The sequence below is a fragment of the Macaca nemestrina genome, chromosome 5 (assembly GCF_043159975.1).
Source record: "Macaca nemestrina isolate mMacNem1 chromosome 5, mMacNem.hap1, whole genome shotgun sequence".
In the NCBI taxonomy this organism is placed as follows: Eukaryota; Metazoa; Chordata; class Mammalia; order Primates; family Cercopithecidae; genus Macaca; species Macaca nemestrina.
Genome location: NC_092129.1, coordinates 126,091,412 through 126,111,409, shown reverse-complemented (window position 1 = coordinate 126,111,409; position 19,998 = coordinate 126,091,412). Strand labels below are relative to the sequence as shown.

Sequence of the window (19,998 nt, the reverse complement as noted above, 5' to 3'; positions counted from 1 at the left end):
CAGTGGAACAACAGAGAGCCCAGAAACAAACCACGCATTTATGGTCAATTGATATTTGACAAAGATGCCAATAACACACAATGGAGAAAGAACAGTCTCTTCAACAAATGATGTCTGAAAAACTGCATATCTACATGAAGAAGAATGATATTAGACCCTTATCTCACACCATATACAAAAATCAATGCAGACTGGATTAAAGACTTACATGTAAGACTTAATATTATAAAGCTACTAAAGAAAATATAAGGAAAAGTTTCTTGACTTTGGACAGGACAATGATTTTTTGGATATGACTCCAAAAGCACAAGTAAAAAAAGCAAACATAGAAAAATGAGATTACGGCAAACTAAAAAGCTTCTGCACAGCCGAAGAAACAATAAACAAAGAGACAAACTGCAGAATGGGAGAAAATATGTGCAAACCATTCATCTTATAATGAGTTAATATCCAAAATATATAAGGAACTAAAACAACTCAGTAATAAGAAAACAAAAAACTTGGCCGGATGTGGTGGCTCATGCCTGTAATCCCAGCACTTTGGGAGGCCAAAGCAGGCAGATCACGAGGTCGGGAGATCGAGACCATCCTGGCCAACATGGTGAGACTCCATATCTACTAAAATACAAAAAATTAGCTGGGAGTGGTGGCACGGGCCTGTAGTCCCAGCTACTTGGGAGGCTGAGGCAGGAGAATCACTTGAACCCAGGAGGCGGAGATTGCAGTGAGCTGAGATTGCACCACTGCACTCCAGCCTGGCAAGAGCGCAATGCTCCATCTCAAAATAAGTAAATAAATAAATAAAAATTTTAAAAACTCAATTTAAAATAAACAAAGGATATCATAATAGACATTTTCTCAAAAGAAGGCATGCAAATGGCCAAGAGGTATATGAAAAAAATGATCAACATCACTAAGCATTGAAGAAATGCAAATTAAAACCACAACGAGATATCACCTCACACCTGTTAGAATGGCTAGTCTCAGGAAAAAAAAAAAGGAAGATAACAAGTGGTTTTTTGTTGGTTTTTGTTTTTGTTTTTGAGACGGAGTCTCACTCTGTTGCCCAGGCTGGAGCACCGTGGGGCAATCTCAGCTCACTGCAATCTCCACCTCCTGGGTTCAAGCAATTCTCCTGCCTCAGCCTCCCGAGTAACTGGCACTACAGGCACCCACCACCACACCTGGCTAATTTTTTTGTAGTTTTAGTAAAGATGGGGTTTTGCCATATTGGACAGGCTGGTCTTGAACTCCTGACCTCAGGTGATCCACCCGCCTCAGCCACCCAAAGTGCTGGGATTACACGCGTGAGCCACTGCACCTAGCTGATAGCAAGTGTTGAGAATGTGGAGAATAGGGAACTTCTGCGCTGTTGGTAGGAATGTAAGTTAGTAAAACCATTATGGAAAACAGTATAGAGATACCCAAAAACTTAAAAATAGAACTACCATATAATCCAGCAATCTCATTACTGGGTATATATCCAAGGGAAATCTATATATCAAAGATATACATGCACTTCCATGTATAATGCAGCATTATTCACAATGGCCAAGATAAGGAATCAATCTAGGTGTCCATCAACCGAAGAATGAATTTTAAAAATGTAATATATACAAACAAAAGAGTACTGTTCAGCCTAGAGAAAAAAAAAAAAAAAAGGAGGAAATGTAGTCATTAACAACAACATGGATGAACCTGGAGGGAATGTTAAGCAAAATAAATCAGGTACATAAGGACAAATATTGAATGATTTCACTTATACGTGGAATCTAAAAAAGTTGAACTCATAGCTATAATTTAGGAGACTAGAATGGTGGTTACCAGAGGCTGCGGTGGTTGGGGTAGGAGTGATTGGGGTGATATCAGTCAATGGATGCAAAATTTCAGTTAAGAGGAATAAGTTCCTCTTATACAACATAGTGACTATAGTTAGTAACAATGTACTGCATTCTTTAAAATTGCTAAAAGAATAGATTTTAAGTGTTTTCACCTCAAAAATGTAATTCTGAAGTAATGTATATGTTAATTACTTGAATTTCATGCGATGTTGTACATGATATATATAATTTTTGTCAATTTTAAAAAACTTAAATATAATAATGTCCTCCTTTGGTGGTTCTAAAGATTAAATAAAAACAGTCATATCAAGTGCTTATCACAGCGCCGCCACATAGAAAATTCTATAAATGTTAGCTTCTCCCACCACAACTTATCTATCGATTTTCTCCCACCACTACTTATCTATCCATCCACCCACCCACCCACCCATCCATCCATCCATCCATCCATCCATCCATCCATCCATCCATCTATTTATCTGAGATGAGGTCTCACTCTGTTGCCAGGCTGCAGTGCAGTGACAAGATCACAGCTCACTGCAGCCTCCAACTCCTGGGCTCAACTGATTCTCCCACCTCAGCCTCCCAAACAACTTGGACCACCAGCATGTGCCACTATGTCTGGTTAATTCTTTTAAATTTTGTGTAAGACAGGAGTTTATTTTTGTTGTCCACAAACTCCTGGCTTCAAGTCATCCTCCCACATTGGCCTCCCAAAGTGCTGGGATTATAGGCACGAACCACAGCACCTGGCCCCACCACAATTTTATTACCTTCAGTAGTATTGCTTCTTAAAGCTTTTCACCAACAATCTGTCAGCCAGCACCAAAACAAACAAAATACTTTATACCAGAGTTCCTTTCAGAAACTTGAAGCCTTCATGCCTCACATCCTGGTCATTGCTGGCTACTGCCCAAATTCAAGTTCTTCCTGTCACTGAGCCTCTCCTGCCCATATTTGATCTGGGCTTCATCTCTCCTGACCCAGCTTGCTACCATTCCCAAACTTCCAAAAATATCTACCCCATGGTAAAAAAAAGTCTTATGTCTTCAATACCTTAAACTGCTTTTATCTTTTTACTGAACCCCAAGTATCCCCCACTGCAATAACTAAAATTCAGCCAAGTCGCCCGACTTGGCCCCACAGGTGGGGCAGGTGAATTCTTACTCCTCCAGTGATGCAAAACCTGTGGTTATCAAGTCATTATCTGTAAGCACAAAAAAAAAGCATTTTTACATTGTAGGCCACTCTTGCTCTCTGGCTCTCCTCCTTCCCCTCCTTAAACACGATGCTCGCATCCCGCAAAGATGTGGCACCTAGCTGTGTGCCTGGACACCCAAACGCCATTTCCACGTAGCACCCACCATCAGTGCTTTCTTTGTCTCTTCATTTCAGCCAGTCATACACCTACATCCTGGATCTCATCATCTTGAACCAGAACTAGTCTACCTGAGGTATTTAACTTCAAAAAGCAGTTTCCTATTCTTCCAGCACTTTCCTTTGCTAACTCTAGCTAACCAATTATCTGGCTTCATTAACATCTCACATTCCTTGACATGCCCAATTTTCTTCCTATCTATGAACTGTAGAGGAAGAAAAATAATTTTTTCCTCAACTCCCATAAATTCTTAATTGTAACAGACCCCTGTAACAAAAGATAGATTACCAAGAGAAAAACGAAGAGCAGTTTATTGATATATTTCATATATACTTGGGGGACAGGGTGGACTGTGGGAGACCAGAAGATGCCATGTCAAAATAAAAGGTTGTTGAGCTGAAGGCAATTAAGTAGCAGCAGATGCAGGAAAGCTCTCTGCTCTCCCTTTGCCTAAAAGCAGGACATAGATTTACAAAGACAAAAGGTATCCTGTCCCCCTCTACCACAGGGAAAAACATTAACCAATAAAGATAACTTTAGTCAGTTATGGGCCTGGAGACGGGACCAAAATTATCTATATGAACAAGCTTTACTAACTGGCCTCTGTCTGCCATTTCTTTCCTTTCCCACAAGTTGCCACCCCCAGAGACTCAGAAGTTTTCTTCTTTTGTCGCGTCATTTCTCTAAAAATACACTGCCTTTTGTTGAAGATGCTATATAAAATGGAATTCAAAGCCGCCTCTAAGAACTGCTCATTCCCCGGGCTCTCCTATGTTTGTATGAAACATACATGTTAATAGACTGTCTTTCTCTTATCAATCTGTCTTTTGTTGTAGGCATCCATTCCAACTAACTTAAGAGGGTTGAAAAAATTATTTTTCTTCCTCTACAGATGCTCCTTCTATCTTTACATTCTTCTGTTTGTCTTGTACTATATTATTTATCATTTCCACCACTTCCTTGCTAATATCCGTAAGTCCCTCACATCTTTGTCCTCACCCTGCAACCACTCCACCACCAAACCTTAATCCTGATCAATCCAGCTGCATGTCTTCTCTGCTTTCACCCTAAGCTATAAACTTCTACCAGAGAAAAGCACACCACCATGTGGACTCCTGCCACTACAAATTCCAGGTCTGTAACCTCAGCTAGGTACTCAAAGAAATGTGGCAATTCTTCTTGGTGTCCTAACTGGCCAGCTCTTTCACCTCTCACAATATTGTTTCAATTCTTTACTATTTGGCTGGGTGTGGTGGCTCACACCTGTAATCCCAACACTTTGGGAGGCCAAGGCAAGAGGATCACTTGAGCCCAGGAGTTCAAGACCAGCCTGGGCAACATAGGAAGACTCTGCCTCTATTTAAAAAAAAAAAAAAAAAAAAAATTAGCTGGGTACAGTGCCGCATACCTGCGGTCCAAGCTTCCTCGAGCCCCTGAGGTGGGAGGATCACCTGGACCCAGGAGGCCAAGGTTGCAGTGAATCATGATTATGCCACTGCACTCCAGCCTGGGTGACACTAAAACTCCATTTCCAAAAATAAAAATTCTTCACTATTTGTCTACAACTACCTACCCTACCACCTCTACTTTTATGTTTTTATGTTTAGCAAACAAATTTCATCTCCTCCTTTAGCCACGTAAGAACCCCCTTCTGTCCTGCTATCCACAAACTTTGCTCCCACATGATCTCCTTTTCCCTTGGGGTTTAAATCCTTTCACCTCCTACTTCCTATCAATCTCATTCTATCAATAATCCCCTCTCATGTGGGTCTCTCAGTATTTAAAATACCCAAGTCTCTTCCATCCTCAAATAAATAAAAATAATCTTCATGAAATCAATTCCCTCTTTACTTATCACCATCTGTCTCCCATTCTCTTCTTAGGAAAGCTACCTTAAAAAGTACTCTATATTTTCTTGTCTCTATTACCTTCACATCTCTACCTGTTTTGATTTGGCCTCTTTCTTACCATTCCACTAAAACTAAGTAAAGGTGACCAGACAAAGTGAGGGAGTTCTTGTTCCTAACTCTATTTTTCCAATAAAGAAGAAAATTAGATTGTTAACATAATGGAAGTGATGGGTAGGGGGATGCTGACTAGTTGAAAGATATTGTGAGAGATTATCTATCACCTCTTCCTTCACAGCCTCACTCATTCAGCAAACACTCATAAATGCCCACTTGTACCATTAATAGGCATTGGTTATACAACAATCCTCATAGAGCTTACAGTCTAATGACAGAAACACACCATGGAGAAGAGCTCAAGAGTTGTTTTCCCATCCTTCCATTTTCTAATCCTGGTATCGCTGAGATGTCTGTCACTGGTAATCTTTCTTCTTTGGCTTCCATGACATCACCCCTTCCAGGCTTTCCTCCGGCCTCTCTAACCATTCCTTCTCAGTCTTCATTAGAGGTTCCTCTGTTACCCAACCTTTAACATTATTCCCAGGGCAGAGGCCTCGGGCCTCTTTCCTCCACTCTCCTCACTCTCCCTAGATCATCTGTACCACAGTGGCTTTAGCTGCCACCTTCACACAGTTGACTCCCACATCCCTATATCCCATCCCAAACCTTAACCCTAAACCCAACTCCCTATCATATACACTTCCATTGCAATAGTAAAACTAACCATGAATTGACGACTTAAATGAGCCAGATACTGTGATTAAGCACTTCATAAAAATTACCTCTTATAATCTTTACAATATACAATATTATTTTACAAATGACAAAGAGACATAAAGTAATAATATGACCTGTTCAAAGTTTACCCAAATTACTAACAGGTAGAAGTCAAATTTGAACTTGAATCTGTCTGGCTACAAAGCTAATACTCTTAATCACTGTGCTGTATCTCACAGCCCCTTCAAACTCAATGTATTGAGAAATTAATTCCTCTTTTTCCTTCCTGTACTTTCTCCTGCATTCCTAGCTCAGAGAATGGCCCCACCATTTACCCAGTTGCCCCCAAATAAAAGAAACTGCTGGGATCATCCTTGATGCCTTTTCAACCTCTGTGCCCACATCCAATTGGTAACACAGTCCTACGCAGCCTCATCTCTCCTCCCTGCCCTCTAACACCCACCCCAAACATTCTTCGTGCTCCAGCCACAGTAAACTACTTCTAGTTCATCAATAAGAATGGATTTCCACAGATACTATGCATTTATACGTACCACTCTTTATCCAGAGAAAGCCCTCACCAATTCCCATCCCATGCTACTCCTCCACTCATCCTTTTCCTTGAGGAAGCCCCAGCTGATTCTGCCTCAGGGGTCTGTGTAAGGGACCTGACGATCTTCTGTACTTTTGAAAGTACTCCACACACACTGGTATAAAAGCAGTACCTCTTGTGTGTCATTATTGTCTGTTGTTAGATCTTCTACCCCTCTAACACGTGAGCAGTATATCCTGAAAGATAATGTCTTATTCGCCTTAGTATTGCAATGCCTAGCTAGGGCAGTGCTTGGCACATTATAGATACTCAGTAAATATCCAATGAACAAATGACTTTATGATTGAGTTGGACACCTTGAGAATCTGCATTAATTCACTAAGGAGACCAGGATTCTCTTGGTCACTTCTGTTTTATCACATATTTCAAAGTCCCACTGGGGAGAAGAGGCTTTATTACCTATAGCGGACATGCAGCACACAACCAATCCACCCATAAATATGTCACTAAACCAAATGGGTTTTGTTTGCTTATTATTTACAGAATACAAAACACACGTCTGACAACATTTTTCAAAAAACCTATTTTGGCACTGTGTAAAAACAACCAAAACCTAGTGTTTGTCCTACAAGTTCAAAGAGAGTGTAATGGAAGGTCAACATGCCTACATAAAACGTCTTATGTCATGAATCCAAGTGAACTCATTCTGGGCCTTGACAATCAAGAAGTCATCACTTCTATTTTACTTTTTCATTTGTTTGTTTTTGAGACAGAGACTTGCTGTGCCACCCAGACTGGAGTGCCATGGCACCACCATGGCTCACTGCAGCCTTGATTTCCCAGGCTCAAGCAATCCTCCCACCTCAGCCTCTGAAAGCACTGGGATTACAGGCATGAGGCACCGTACCTGGCCTATTTTACCTTTTCACTTCACATAGGTAAGCTCAAAAACTGAAATAAAAATATTGAAAACTAAGCTCAGCCTAAAAAACATCACTACCAACAACCAAAAAACCCTCATACTCTTTCTTACATCTGCTTCTCTTTTTCCCTCATTACGTCTACTCTTACACACAACACTGATACTTTATCCCAAGTTTTCCCTTCTCCCTCTGGATAGAGCTGAGGCAACAGTCAATGACTGAAACACCAGTAACTGTAACTAAAAGAAAAAGGTGCAGAGGATTGTGGGTGAGAATCCGCAGGAAGGGAATTTGGACAGGCAAATTTCAAACCAAAGAAGAAAGCTTGACCCCATTTCACATAGTTCCAACAGTGCTGTCACCAGACACATGCCTGCTCATGGTCAGTCAGGGATATAAAACAACGTAAGTTTTGTTTCACTGTGCAAGTGTGACCAAGTGCCTCATGGAGCACAGTCAAGCAATGTGAGCCACAGTCTCAAAAAACAGCTAAAAAACACAATAAATATGAGAGATCAAGCAGAATATTTTGCTCTGCAGTCTGGGAACCAAAGCAACCAGTACTGGAACTCTCAAAGCATAAAAGGATGAATAAACCCAACTTTTCTGAATCTTCTTTATGTTTGTTGGCTCATTCTACAAAACACTCAACTGCTAGTTTCTCACGCCCCTAAGGAAGATACTAAGTGCAAAAGTATTTGCAGTTCTTGCCATTACTTTTAATGGCAATTTATTCACACACGTAATCATATGAATATATTAGCTGTTCTAAGATTGATTTTTATAGGAAGAAGGGGGTCTTATATCTCCATTTTCTCTCTTCCCACTATCAACTTGAATCAAGGCAACTATTATCTCTACTCTAGATTGTTACCACTAGTCTTCAATGTCAATACCAACAACGCGTTTTGAAACACAGTCGTGAAACACCTCGAATAATATTGGGCTTCTACCTTCTTCTGGTACTAAGCCTCCATGTTTGGATTAGTACCAGCCGACTAACTAGTCTCGCTGTACCAAATATTATTATATTCTCATTCCCAAAACGGTGTGTTCTTTACTCCGCAGGTATGGTAATCCAAATTCAAGCAATTCTCTTCTCCTATATGATCAAATCATATTAATATCAAGCTATATGAACAATATGTTCCCTCTCTCCTACAGTAGTTTGTTCAATCTACTTCTCCCTTTGGAACAGTTTCCCCATACTCAACGTGGCCTGGCACTTATCAGGTGCTCAATAACTATCTACTGAATAAATGCAGAGCAGGAATAAAGGAAGTATTAAAGACAGAAAAAGTATGAAAGATCAGAAACACACTTAGAAAACAGTTTCCTGTTTTCATTTTGTATGAATGAGTTTTAACCCTGCCATGTAAACTTTGTCATTTCAGAAAATTAAAAGGTTTCCAATTAACCTCACTTTCTGATAATAGCAGAATACCCTTACCAATGCACAAAAGTGTCCAGTGGGGAACACAGGCGTAGAGACCACTCGGTGAGAACCTATGGTTGAGTAAGAAAGCTAAGTTTCACCTGAATCACTTATCTAAAAAAATTTCATGAATTTGACATTGTATAGAGCTTCAAAATGTCTTTTCAATAAAAGAAAACAAGCCAACATATCTCATCTTATAGCATACTGATTTCATTCACAGCTTATTACTAAATGACCCACTTACTGCTAAATGAATTGCAACAGCCTCACCCGTGTTAGTCAGCTGAATCTGTAAACGTGAAAGTCCTATGAGCAAACTCAATGCCACCAGACAACTGGGCAACAGAAACACCCTATTTTTACAGATGCTGTCATGGTTATGGCATGCACTGAGTACACAAGAACTGTCAGCTCCAAAGTTGACTTGGATATTCCCCGAAAGCTTATTCACTTTTTAAAAAAGTATGTATCTTATTATTCCATACAAAGAAAATAATGCAATTTTTATTCTTAAACATTTTTAAATAACTACATAATTTACAGTGTTATCAAATTAACTATCTAAATAATTTATGTCAATAGTAGAAAAAGCAACATCTCTGAAGTTAAGAAAACAGAGATAGTTAAAGAAAGTTATATAATGAAAATTAAAAAAATCATGAGGATTCAAACTGAAGGAAAGCAGAGATATTTGGTGGATGCCCTCCTCTCACTACTGAACAAGCTGAGACTAAAAGAGGTGATGTCATTTGCCTAGGGTCTCACAGCATGCTAGTAGGAGACCTAGGATATGAACCCAGGTCTCCTAAATTCTGGCACAGAATTTATAAGAGAGGGGCATTTCTCCTTTGTGTTTAGAAAAGAAATCTATTCTTACAAGTCAGACTAATTTTTCTTCTGTTTCAGTAGCCACAGTCATCCAGTTTCCTCCCAGTGCACCTACTGCCAGGAAAATGGCTGCACATAGATAGGTCACGAAAGGGAATCCCCTGGGTTTGCCTCACTCCTAAAGGCAGACCCTTTTCACTGGAGCTTCTCAACTTCTATACTGGCAAAGGAGCTGATACACAGAACACTACACATTTTCAGAGGAAGATACAGTCCTGGATCTCTCAGATGAACTGGATGTCAGGGTCCATAAAAACTTTCCTCACTAGACCAGTTGTACCTCCTTAATCAACAGTCCCCACCCAATCCCACCACCCCAGAGAGAAGACCAGATTTGCCTCTGGCATTATGTTCTCTTCCTCTCTGGTATCAGTTACTCTCAATAACGCCTTTGAAGTGTATCTGCACTAGTGAAGTGTAAATAACCAAAATGAGCTTCAAGAATTGGTTCCAGACCTAACTAAACTAAAGAGCTTCTGCACAGCAAAAGAAACTGTCAACAGAGTAAACAGATGATCTAATTTTAAAATGGAAAAAAAAAATTTGCAGACTATGCATCTGAAAAAGAACTAATATCCAGAATCTATAAGGACCTTAAACAAATCAACAAGGAAAAAACAAATGACACTTCTATTCATGTCCATTGCCCACGTTTTAATGATGTTGACACTTCTCAGAAGAAGTCATACAAACGGTCAAAAAACACATGAAAAAATGCTCAATATCACCGATCATTAAAGAGATGCAAATCAGAACCACAATGAGATACCATCTCACACCAGTCATAATGGTCATTATTAAAAAGTCAAGGCTGGGTGGCTCATGCCTGTAATCCCAGCACTTAGGGAGACCAAGGCAGGTGGATCACCTGAGGTCAGGGGTTCGAGAACAACCTGGCAAACATGGTGAAACCTCATCTCTACTAAAAATACAAAAATTAGCCAGGCGTGGTGGATGCCTGTAATCCCAGCTACTCGGGACGCTGAGGTAGGAGAATCACTTGAAGAGCAGAGATCACGCCACTGAACTCTAGCCTGGGCAACAGAGTGAGACTCCATATCAAAAAAGTAAAAATTAAAATTAAAAAAAAGTCAAAAGAATAATAGGATGTTGGTGTGGTTGCAGAGAAAAAGGGATGCTTATACACTGTTAGTGGAAATGCAAATTAGTTCAGTCCCTATGGAATGCAGTTTGGATATTTCTCGAAGGACTAAAAGCAAAACTATCATTCAACCGAGCAGTCCCATTACTGGGTATATAACCAAAGGAAAATAAATCATTCTTCTAAAAAGACATCTGCACTCGTATGTTTATCACAGCACTAGTCACAATAGCAAAGACATGGGAATCAACTTAGGTGTCTGTCAACAATGGACTGGATAAAGAAAATGTGGTATATACAGCCATACATAGAGTACTACACAGCCATCAAAAAAAAAGCAAAATCATGTCCTTTGCAAAAACATGGATGCAGCTGGAAGTCATTATACTAAGTGAATTAACACAGGAACAGAATACCAAAAACCACATGTTCTCACTTGTCAGTGACAGCTAAACACTGAGTATACACAGACACAGAGATGGAAATAACAAACACTGGGTATTCCAAAAGTGGGGATGGTAAGAGTGGGACAAGGGTTGAAAAACTACCTATCAAGTATTACATGACAGGATCATTGGAAGCTCCAACCTCAGGATTATGCAATATTTAACAAACCTGCACATGTACCCACTGAATCTTAAATATTTTTTTAAATGGTTCCTTCCAAGGGTATTTCCATTCCAACAAATTGACAGGGTTTTCATTGTTGTTGTTTTTTTATTTTTCTTTTAGTTTCATGCTACCTTGTCTAAGAAGGCTGACAAAGTTTTAAGCTAACTATGGAATTGGAAGAATATAGTCAGCACACTGTATGACACATAATAGATACTTAGTAAATATCTGCTAAAGAAATGAGAGGATGAATGGAGATGGGATCACAGAGGGAGGGGAAGATGGCAGCCTATTCTGGTTATACAGAATGTTCTGTGTCTGAAGGAGAGAAAGACGTGTCCTGTTAAAAGTTTTGAAAACTTACAGAATTCTTTCTATTTACAGGATGGTCACAAAGTATTTCTCTTTTCTCCAGAAACAGAAGACAAAAAGATATACGTTACAAAGCACTTTACAGTCTCCTAAGTCTTTTTCACATATGTGACCTCATTTAATCCTCAAAACAAGAAACTACCCCAATTTTAAGGATGGGAATAATAAGACCTGCGTTGATGTAAGCCTTCTGACTCAACATCTTGTAAGTTCTCTTCCCCTGCTCTGCCAAGCTAAGTGATTCCCCATAACACTGCTGAGAGAGTTTTACCTATCCATGGACCACCTCCTACAGAAGCAGAAACTGACTTGTGGGACACACAGTGGATGTAGAAATGACAGTCAAGTGTTCTTCTGTGCGGAACACAAATCCCTATTGATTTAGAGACTCAGATACGAAAACACTAGCAAATGAAAATTCAATCCTTTCATATGTTTCTATTAAAATAAAAATAAGGATTATAATCTATTTCAGAGAGTGTAGATATTAGTAAGAATGAAAGCAGCAAGCCGGAGAAGGTGAAGCTCAGGATTCTTCTCCTACCTCATGAATTTCATTATTGCAAGAGTAAAAGCTTAACACTGGGAGGAAGATTGGTGCAAAGCTGTGGATGGCAGCAACTGGAATTCACTTCCTGTTCCCACTATTTTCTAGCCCTGTGACTTCTCTGGGCCTCAGTTTCTTCTTTTGTAAAACGAGTATAATAATAGAATCTTCTTGGTGTGAGAGACTAAGAGATACACACACACGGCTGAGAACAGTGCCTGCCCCACAGTGAATGGAGGCGTGTAAGAGGGTATTATATTTCTAAAACTCTTTTATTCACATCACTTGACACTATAGTCACGCTAAAGCAAATTCCATATTGAATTTGTCAGCACAGACAAATATTTCCAAGCCAAGATGTTTGTTTCCAAGGACAATTTCTTTAAAAATGTTTAAACTATTTTGGCAGAAACAAATGTAATCAACACATTTTTAGCATCTGCTTCCAAGTTAAAAAAAAAAAAAAAGTGTGAAAATGCTTCACAAAATGTTTTTAACTGTAAAGATGGCACAAACATTTTTAAAACTTTAACTGGTACAAACTGCCTATATAAGGGAGGGGTGAAATAGAGAACAAAAGTAATTAATAAGTTGATAAAGTCCAAGTGCTAATGCTCTAAATTGATAACTACTTTGAACAAATTCTCATTTACTTATTTAAACAGGGGGAAAAAAATACCTTTTTTTGTAAAGCAAAGGATTCAAACTGTGTATGTCCTTCATTTAACTTAAAAGGCAGAGAAAGGCATCATAATGCTGATAGGGACCCAAATTCTATGCAATTATTCTAAAACTATATTTTCACAAACTGGTTATGAAATCTAAATGACTAGAAATAGTCAAGAGAAATCAATATGAATGTTCATGTTTAAAGAAAGAGAAAATGGTTCAGCAAGAAATGAGTTAGTCAATTATAGAATGAATGACCTTCATCTTCAAGATCTGTGGAGCAAGGCTAAACACATTCAGATTTTACCCTGGTCCTTGAATTCCAATCATAAATTTTAAAGTCTAAACTTCTTAAAAGAGTTGGTGAAAGAAAAAAATAATGAATAAATATATTTCAGGTAGGTTGAACGTAATTCCTCTCACATTCTGAGATGGTTCTTAATTTTTTTCAAAGTTTTTTAAATACAAAAGCCAATGTAATAAAAATATTCAACTCTTCATTATTCAGAGACTGACAATATATTGTGTACAACAGCCACACTCATTTCTTAACCTTCTCTCTTTGTTTTTTTACTTTAGGCCACTGCACTACTCATCAGCAATTCACCAAAGGATGGAAAGGAACAGAAATGCAGTTCAATTTTCATTACTTAATAGAGCCACCACATGTTTTGCTGAGAAGTTAAACTTACACTGATCATCATCCCAGGTGACTAACTCTCAAGTGACTAACTTTACAGCCATGGTCCCCTGTCATTTGTTATGAACAAACAATGAGATATAATGCACAAGGAAAAGAGTTACATTTTACTTATCTCAGGGTGCCTAGTTTGGGTTCAATACATAATAAATGTTTGATAAAGAAATAAAGGAAGAGAGGGAAAGAGAGAGCAGGAATAACACTGGACAAACAAAAAGGCATATACTTATGTACATGAATTCACAGAAATTTAAAACTGGAAAGATGTATGTAGGAAAAGGAGGGTAAATTGCATCAGGTAAGAGTTCAGCCTGGCAGACAATTTTGGGTCAGATCAAAGCTGTACCACTCATTGTTAAGTGAGTTGAGTAAGCTACTTAACTTTCCTAAGACTCAGTTTCCTCATCTGTAAAGATGGAGCTCATAACAGAACACTTCTGAGACTTGCTCTGAAGATTTATGTAGTTGTGAAGTACTTCGAATATAGCAGGACTCAACAAATAGCATTATTATTAGCAGTAGGATCGTGATCTAGTCAAGTATGCTCCTTTTATAGAAAATAAAACTGAGACTTAGAGAAATAAAGAAGACTGCCTAAGTCATGCAGCTCTCTGGTGGCAAAGTCTGACTAGAAGAACTTCTATTTTCTGCCTGCCAGGCCATAATCCACATTGCTTATCAGAAAACCTACATTAAGAAGAAAATGAGATGGTAAACGCTAAGCTAAGGTGATGCTGGTTCTCTAAATCTGGTGTGTTTTTAAAAACACATGAGCAGGTGCCTAAAACATATATAATACTGTCTCATGACAGAAGATATTTTGATTAAATTAAATCTCAAGCAAGGTGTTTTTCAATAAGCAATCTAGAGGATTCTTCTGCAGGGACCCTGGGGCCAGGCTTTAAGAAGTACTGCTGTAGAATAAGAAGAGTAAAAAGGTCCCTATCCAACATCCTGACCCTTAGAATCACCTACAGAGCACCCAACTGCAGGTGACATCCAGGCATCTATCTTTTTTGAAATATCTTCAGATGACTCTTACATGTATATGGTCAGATTAGAGAACCCACAGTCTATAGATGATGAAAACAACTATCTGTGCTAATATCAACTTAACAAAACTGGGAAGAGGTGGGATTTGTGAAACTAAAGAAAAAAGAATGTTTTCTGGAAAGAGCTCAAGGACAAAGGTAGGAAACCTTGTCACAAGGTACAAGGTGAGTCTTGGACAAACAGAAGATCCTTGAAAAAGGTACAAACACTGAGCTCATTACTCCTTGTCTCCCAAAACAATCTACCTTCTGCCACCTGTTTATAACATATCCTTCACAGACGACACTATTAACATCAATTCCTGCTCTAACTTTTTAGCAATCTCCCTTAAATTTCATTGACAGGCAAAACAAGTGGGATATCGTGCCATAATTTAACTCAGGTAATCTTATTTACCATATTGCCTTAAGGATTTATTTAACCTCTTTGAGTTTCCATTTTTTCATTCTGTATATGAGGCATAGTCTATTTTGCCTATTTCATACAGTTGTTGGGATGATCAAATGACATAATGTGTCTGAAACCATTTTTCCAATTCCAAAGCAGTATACAAATCTAAGATACTCCTTTTTTACCTACTTATCCTAATAAAGATATAACATGTTGATAACATTTATATGCAGCAGGAAGGGCTGGATGAGTGGCCTCCACAGAGTCCCTCGAGCCAAGAAGACCACTCTAGGTCAGCGTGTCATTGCAACAACTCAAAGGGGAGGTAGACTGAGAATGATGAATGTCACAGGACTAGGGGAGATCAAGTCAGGTTAAAATAAGTTCAAAAAATTGTACACTATTCTATTTAGAAGTTAACTCGAAAGTTGAGTCCAACCCTACATGCAACTCAGAGCAAAAACTGATCACATAGGGAAGCTATGAAAAAGAGCAAACAAAAGGAATGTTGGTTACTCGGCCATTTCCGGGATGAAATGCCAATGAAGCGGCCGGAAGCTCTCATTGGCTTCCAGCAATCTCACTAATTCTCCAATGAAAAATATAGAATCCCATGCAAGATAAAGAGTTACGTGGAAGTTTCCAACCAAAGATAAAGAGACAGAGTCAAACAACTCCAAGGTAACAGGAAGAATGTCCTAAGAGGAATAGCTAAACTGTTGATTTTGACTCTTTGTGTGCCACAGAATAAACAAATAGTCTTTATCTGAACTACAGGGACATGAGACATCAAACCCTTCAGAAAAAATAATGACTACCCATCCAGCTTTGACCAAGATGATGTCAGGCTTTATATACATTGCATCACAGTTATTTCACAAATCTGATCGGTCAGTTTGTGACTTATTTCCACATATATTTTCCATTGAAGGAAAGGCTAATGTACCACTAAGGAAACAGATTATAAAAATTTCCATTAATGCAAAAATGTACAGCTTACTTGAAGCCAAATTATGCAAGAAAACAGTTGGAAAACATATGTGAAATTAAACCAACTGCTTATATTCATAAACATATAGTAGTCAAGTAGTTTTCTTTTGCACTGGCCATTATGCCAGAGCTACATAGATAACGACACAGACTGAATGTTTTCTTTTTAAAATGTAACCACTGTAAAATACAAACAGAACTGATGACATAATATTGGCAAGGTGTAGCAGAGTATATAAACAGGACACCTTCAGGAGAACTCAGCCACCAAGGTCAGTGATGATGGCGTACACTAAACCTCATAAAACCTCATTCTATCATTATGCAAATGATCTCTGCTCATTGATACAATGACCTTGCCAAGAATGATTAACATCACAAATACTCTTTATGTTCAGATGTTTTATTAAAAGATAAAGTTAGGAATAGCTTAAAGAAAAAGCCATCAACTCCTCAGTAGTAACATGTAGAGGTTATTTGGATAATACATTTCTTGAGCAATTAATAAATACCTATCTAATCATACTTTAAAGACAAGTAAAAACCCCAGATAAGTAACTTCTCTAAAGCTAAATATCAGTATTAGGAATAAAGATCTAAACTTCCTGGCAGTCTGTGTCATTTTCAAATTCCTATGGCTGCTACCCTAACAATTTCTGATTTTAGACTGGGGCTGGGGAATAACATAAAGGAAGAGAAAAGATGTGCCCTGACCCTCAAAACATAAGCACAGAATTGACAGCAATTATGTGAATGTTTCTGCACATGAAAATCAACAAAGAACCAGAATCTGGCTTTCCAAACTTATGAATCAGCAAGTCGGTATTGACTGATAATTTTACAGTATCCTATTATTTGTTACAAAGCTATTGTCTTCTCATGACTATTTTCTAATTGAACTTTTACCTACAGTCCAACTAAGTTTCCACAGGCTATTCCACAGGCAAAGTCAAGAATCATGAACTAGAAAAATTTGAAAGATATGCACTCTCTTACTGTAGTGCTTTTTAAAGTCTTCCACCAATAATGAAAATGTACAGGATTTTTAGACTAAAGTGGGATCAAAGAATGTGCACAGCACAAAAATAAAACCATAATAATCAAACCTGAGGCTACAAATAAAACGCAATGAAACTCTACGGCTTTTACATGCACTAATATGAAAATAACTTTATGAAAGACAAATTAGATGTGAGTCTGATGGAGCACCTGAAATACTTATTTACTTGAACTCAGACTCCACATTTCACTTACCTCATTTCCATCTGTGTCCTTAGAAACAGAGGACACACTAGTATAAAGGGAATGGCATCTCTTTTTTTTAAACTGAAAATGCTGTGTTGCATGAGGGCAAAATCTCTCAGTGTTTTGCTTTTCTTGTATACTGCTATAACTTTTTGATGGGTCTTCAGCAAACCCACTTTTTTCGAGAGATCTTTCTATACTCGAGGGAACAGAGCTTAAGCTGGCTGCCTTTCGAAAAGAAAAAACATCAGTTTTTTCCTGGAATGTTATTTCGCTTGTGTTGACATCATCTAAATGCTTCTTCCTCTTTGCGCAATATGGAGTGCTGTCTTTTTCTGAAATCCTTTCATCCAGCTCACTAACTTTTACTTCTGTTTCACTGTCTTCAGCAGGAGAAGTATTCACATGGTCAGACCAACTGCTTACAGCACTCGGCAGAAGTTTCTGTTTAACACTGTCAGCTACAACTTCTGTCTTCTTTTGCTGAATACCATCTCCCAGGGCAGAGTGTAGGGTAACAGATTCCTGCTGTACCAGTCCCCTGGATAAAGGAGCTGGCTGTTCTTTTGAAGGCTGACTGCTGCTCTTCTTCTTGTCTTCATTTTCATTGTTTGCCTTAACTGACTCTTTGTCACCTCCAGTTTTCTTGATTGGTTTTCTTCTGAAGTATTTTCTTCCAGGAGAGTATTTTTCAGGGTTCAAAGGAGTTTTGGCAGGATCTACATATTGTTCTTCCTTCTCAGCTCTTACACATCCACAGACATTCCCCATTTGATTTGTAGGAGATCACAGCTCCACAATTTCACTCATTTCAAAATCCAGAGCTTACTTAGATCCTCTCCATTAAGTCTGAAAATTCCACTCTGACGTCTGTTCCACACAGACTTCATGACCATCCTCTTCAGTCTGAGGCCATTTTGCTTATGAGAAAGGCACACACAAGAAATGCTGTGGCATCCTGCCCAGCCGGTCCCTGTGTCTCATTAGACACTGTGGCTTATTTCTGGCCACCAATCCTCTTAGACAAACATTACTGTTCACTGTCAAATTACAACACTGATGAGCTCGCAAGGCAAACCCTTCGCTTCACTGTATGAGAAGATTATGACTGTTTTTAACTTTCAGTTTTCTGAAATGCAGATACACTAACGAAGTTTGCACTTAACCTTTGAAACTATCGGTGGTTCAACGAATGAGAGCAAACAGAAAGCAAATACCAGTCAGGAGAGATTTGGGAAAGTGCCCTTCAAATTTAGTTTCAAAGTGCCTTTCAAATTGAACTTCAGAGACTCTCTACCCTCTACCACATAATTTTTTTTTTCTTAAGAAATACCAACTAATTTTGGTACTTGCACACAAAGAAACAAACCAAAAGCTCAAAAATCTCTGTAAATTATATTAAGACTCTTATTCAAAACAAGTCAAAAAATAACAAGATGATTCAATAGCTAGCAGGAGAGATAAGTGGTAAATGCTTAGAATTCTCTAATAAAATTGTTTCTAAACAATCAATCTTTTAAAATAGTTTATAATACTTTTCAAATAATATAAATTTCCAAGCCATCACTTCATCTAATTATTAGGACTTTAATGTGAGCAAATAGATAAATTATGTAATTTAAAGCATGAAACACTTAGCAAAAGGAAATATATGTGCATTCATATATATATATATACATATATATATGCAGTTAAACTTTATATGTAACTTTTATAATTATACCTTAGTTAAATATTATACAGTTTTTATGAGGGACTTGCTGGAAAAATAATGAGTCAGCATGAAACTTGATTATCCAAGGTGTGCATATTTCTAACACTTAGTCATAGACATCGTTAAAAAAAAAAAAAAAATAGAATGGCATGAAATGGATTTACACGTAAGCAGAAATCATTTCACTATTAAAAAAATTAGTAATTGCCTTTCACTAGGTAGTCTTTAGACTGATCAAAAGATGGAACTCATTATATTTTACTAAGTAAGAATATTCAATTAGTCAAGTTTGCAATGATACCGCAGATGTCTGTCAATAACAGATCCTGCATTGTAAAATTTTCCTTATTCATTTAAAAATATTCTCTAGTAGCAAAAACTGAATATCTCAGAAGATAAGCTGGTAAAAATAAGGTCTCAGATTTTTTTTTGTTTTTAACTTGATCTTCAATGTATTCAAAGGCAATGAGTGGTACCTTATTCAAGAGAATATAAATGTATAATCGCTGGTATTTGTACTAACATGATGGAAAGGCAACCAGTGATCTGCACTCCCCCAATCCTTCCCTCCATCTCCACTGATGAAGTTTAGATATTTGTCCCCTCCAAATCTCATGTTGGAGTTGGGCCTAGTAGGGGGTGTCTGGGTCATGGAAGCAGCTCCCTCATGAACGGCTTTGTGCCATCCCCACAGTAATGAGCTCTTACCCACTTAAGAGTTAGTTGTTTGAGGCCAGCAATAGTAGTTCATGCCTGTAATCCCAGCCCTTTGGGAGGCCAAGGCAGGTGGATTGCTTGAGGTCAGGAGTTCAAAACCAGCCTGGCCAACATGGTAAAACCCCGCCTCTAATAAAAATACAAAAATTAGCCAGACATGGTGATGCATGCCTGTAATCCCAGCTACTTGGGAGGCTGAGGCAGGAGAATCACTTGAACCCAGGAAGTGGAGGTTGCAGTGA

The 19,998-nt window shown here is 38.3% G+C and overlaps 1 protein-coding gene across 34 annotated transcripts in view; it reads right to left on the bottom strand.

Moving 5' to 3' along the window:
* LOC105479539 (dystonin) overlaps nucleotides 1-19,998 on the bottom strand; it is a 496,741-nt gene that overhangs the window by 218,029 nt on the left and 258,714 nt on the right. The window contains exon 1 of one of the 34 annotated variants that reach the window (XM_071095978.1): nucleotides 17,335-18,716. The exons of the other annotated variants lie outside the window; for them this stretch is intronic. Coding sequence (XP_070952079.1) covers nucleotides 17,335-18,096 — 762 coding nt within the window. The 5' untranslated portion in view covers nucleotides 18,097-18,716. Of the gene's footprint in view, nucleotides 1-17,334; nucleotides 18,717-19,998 lie in introns of those variants that run through there. 34 annotated transcript variants of the gene reach the window in all.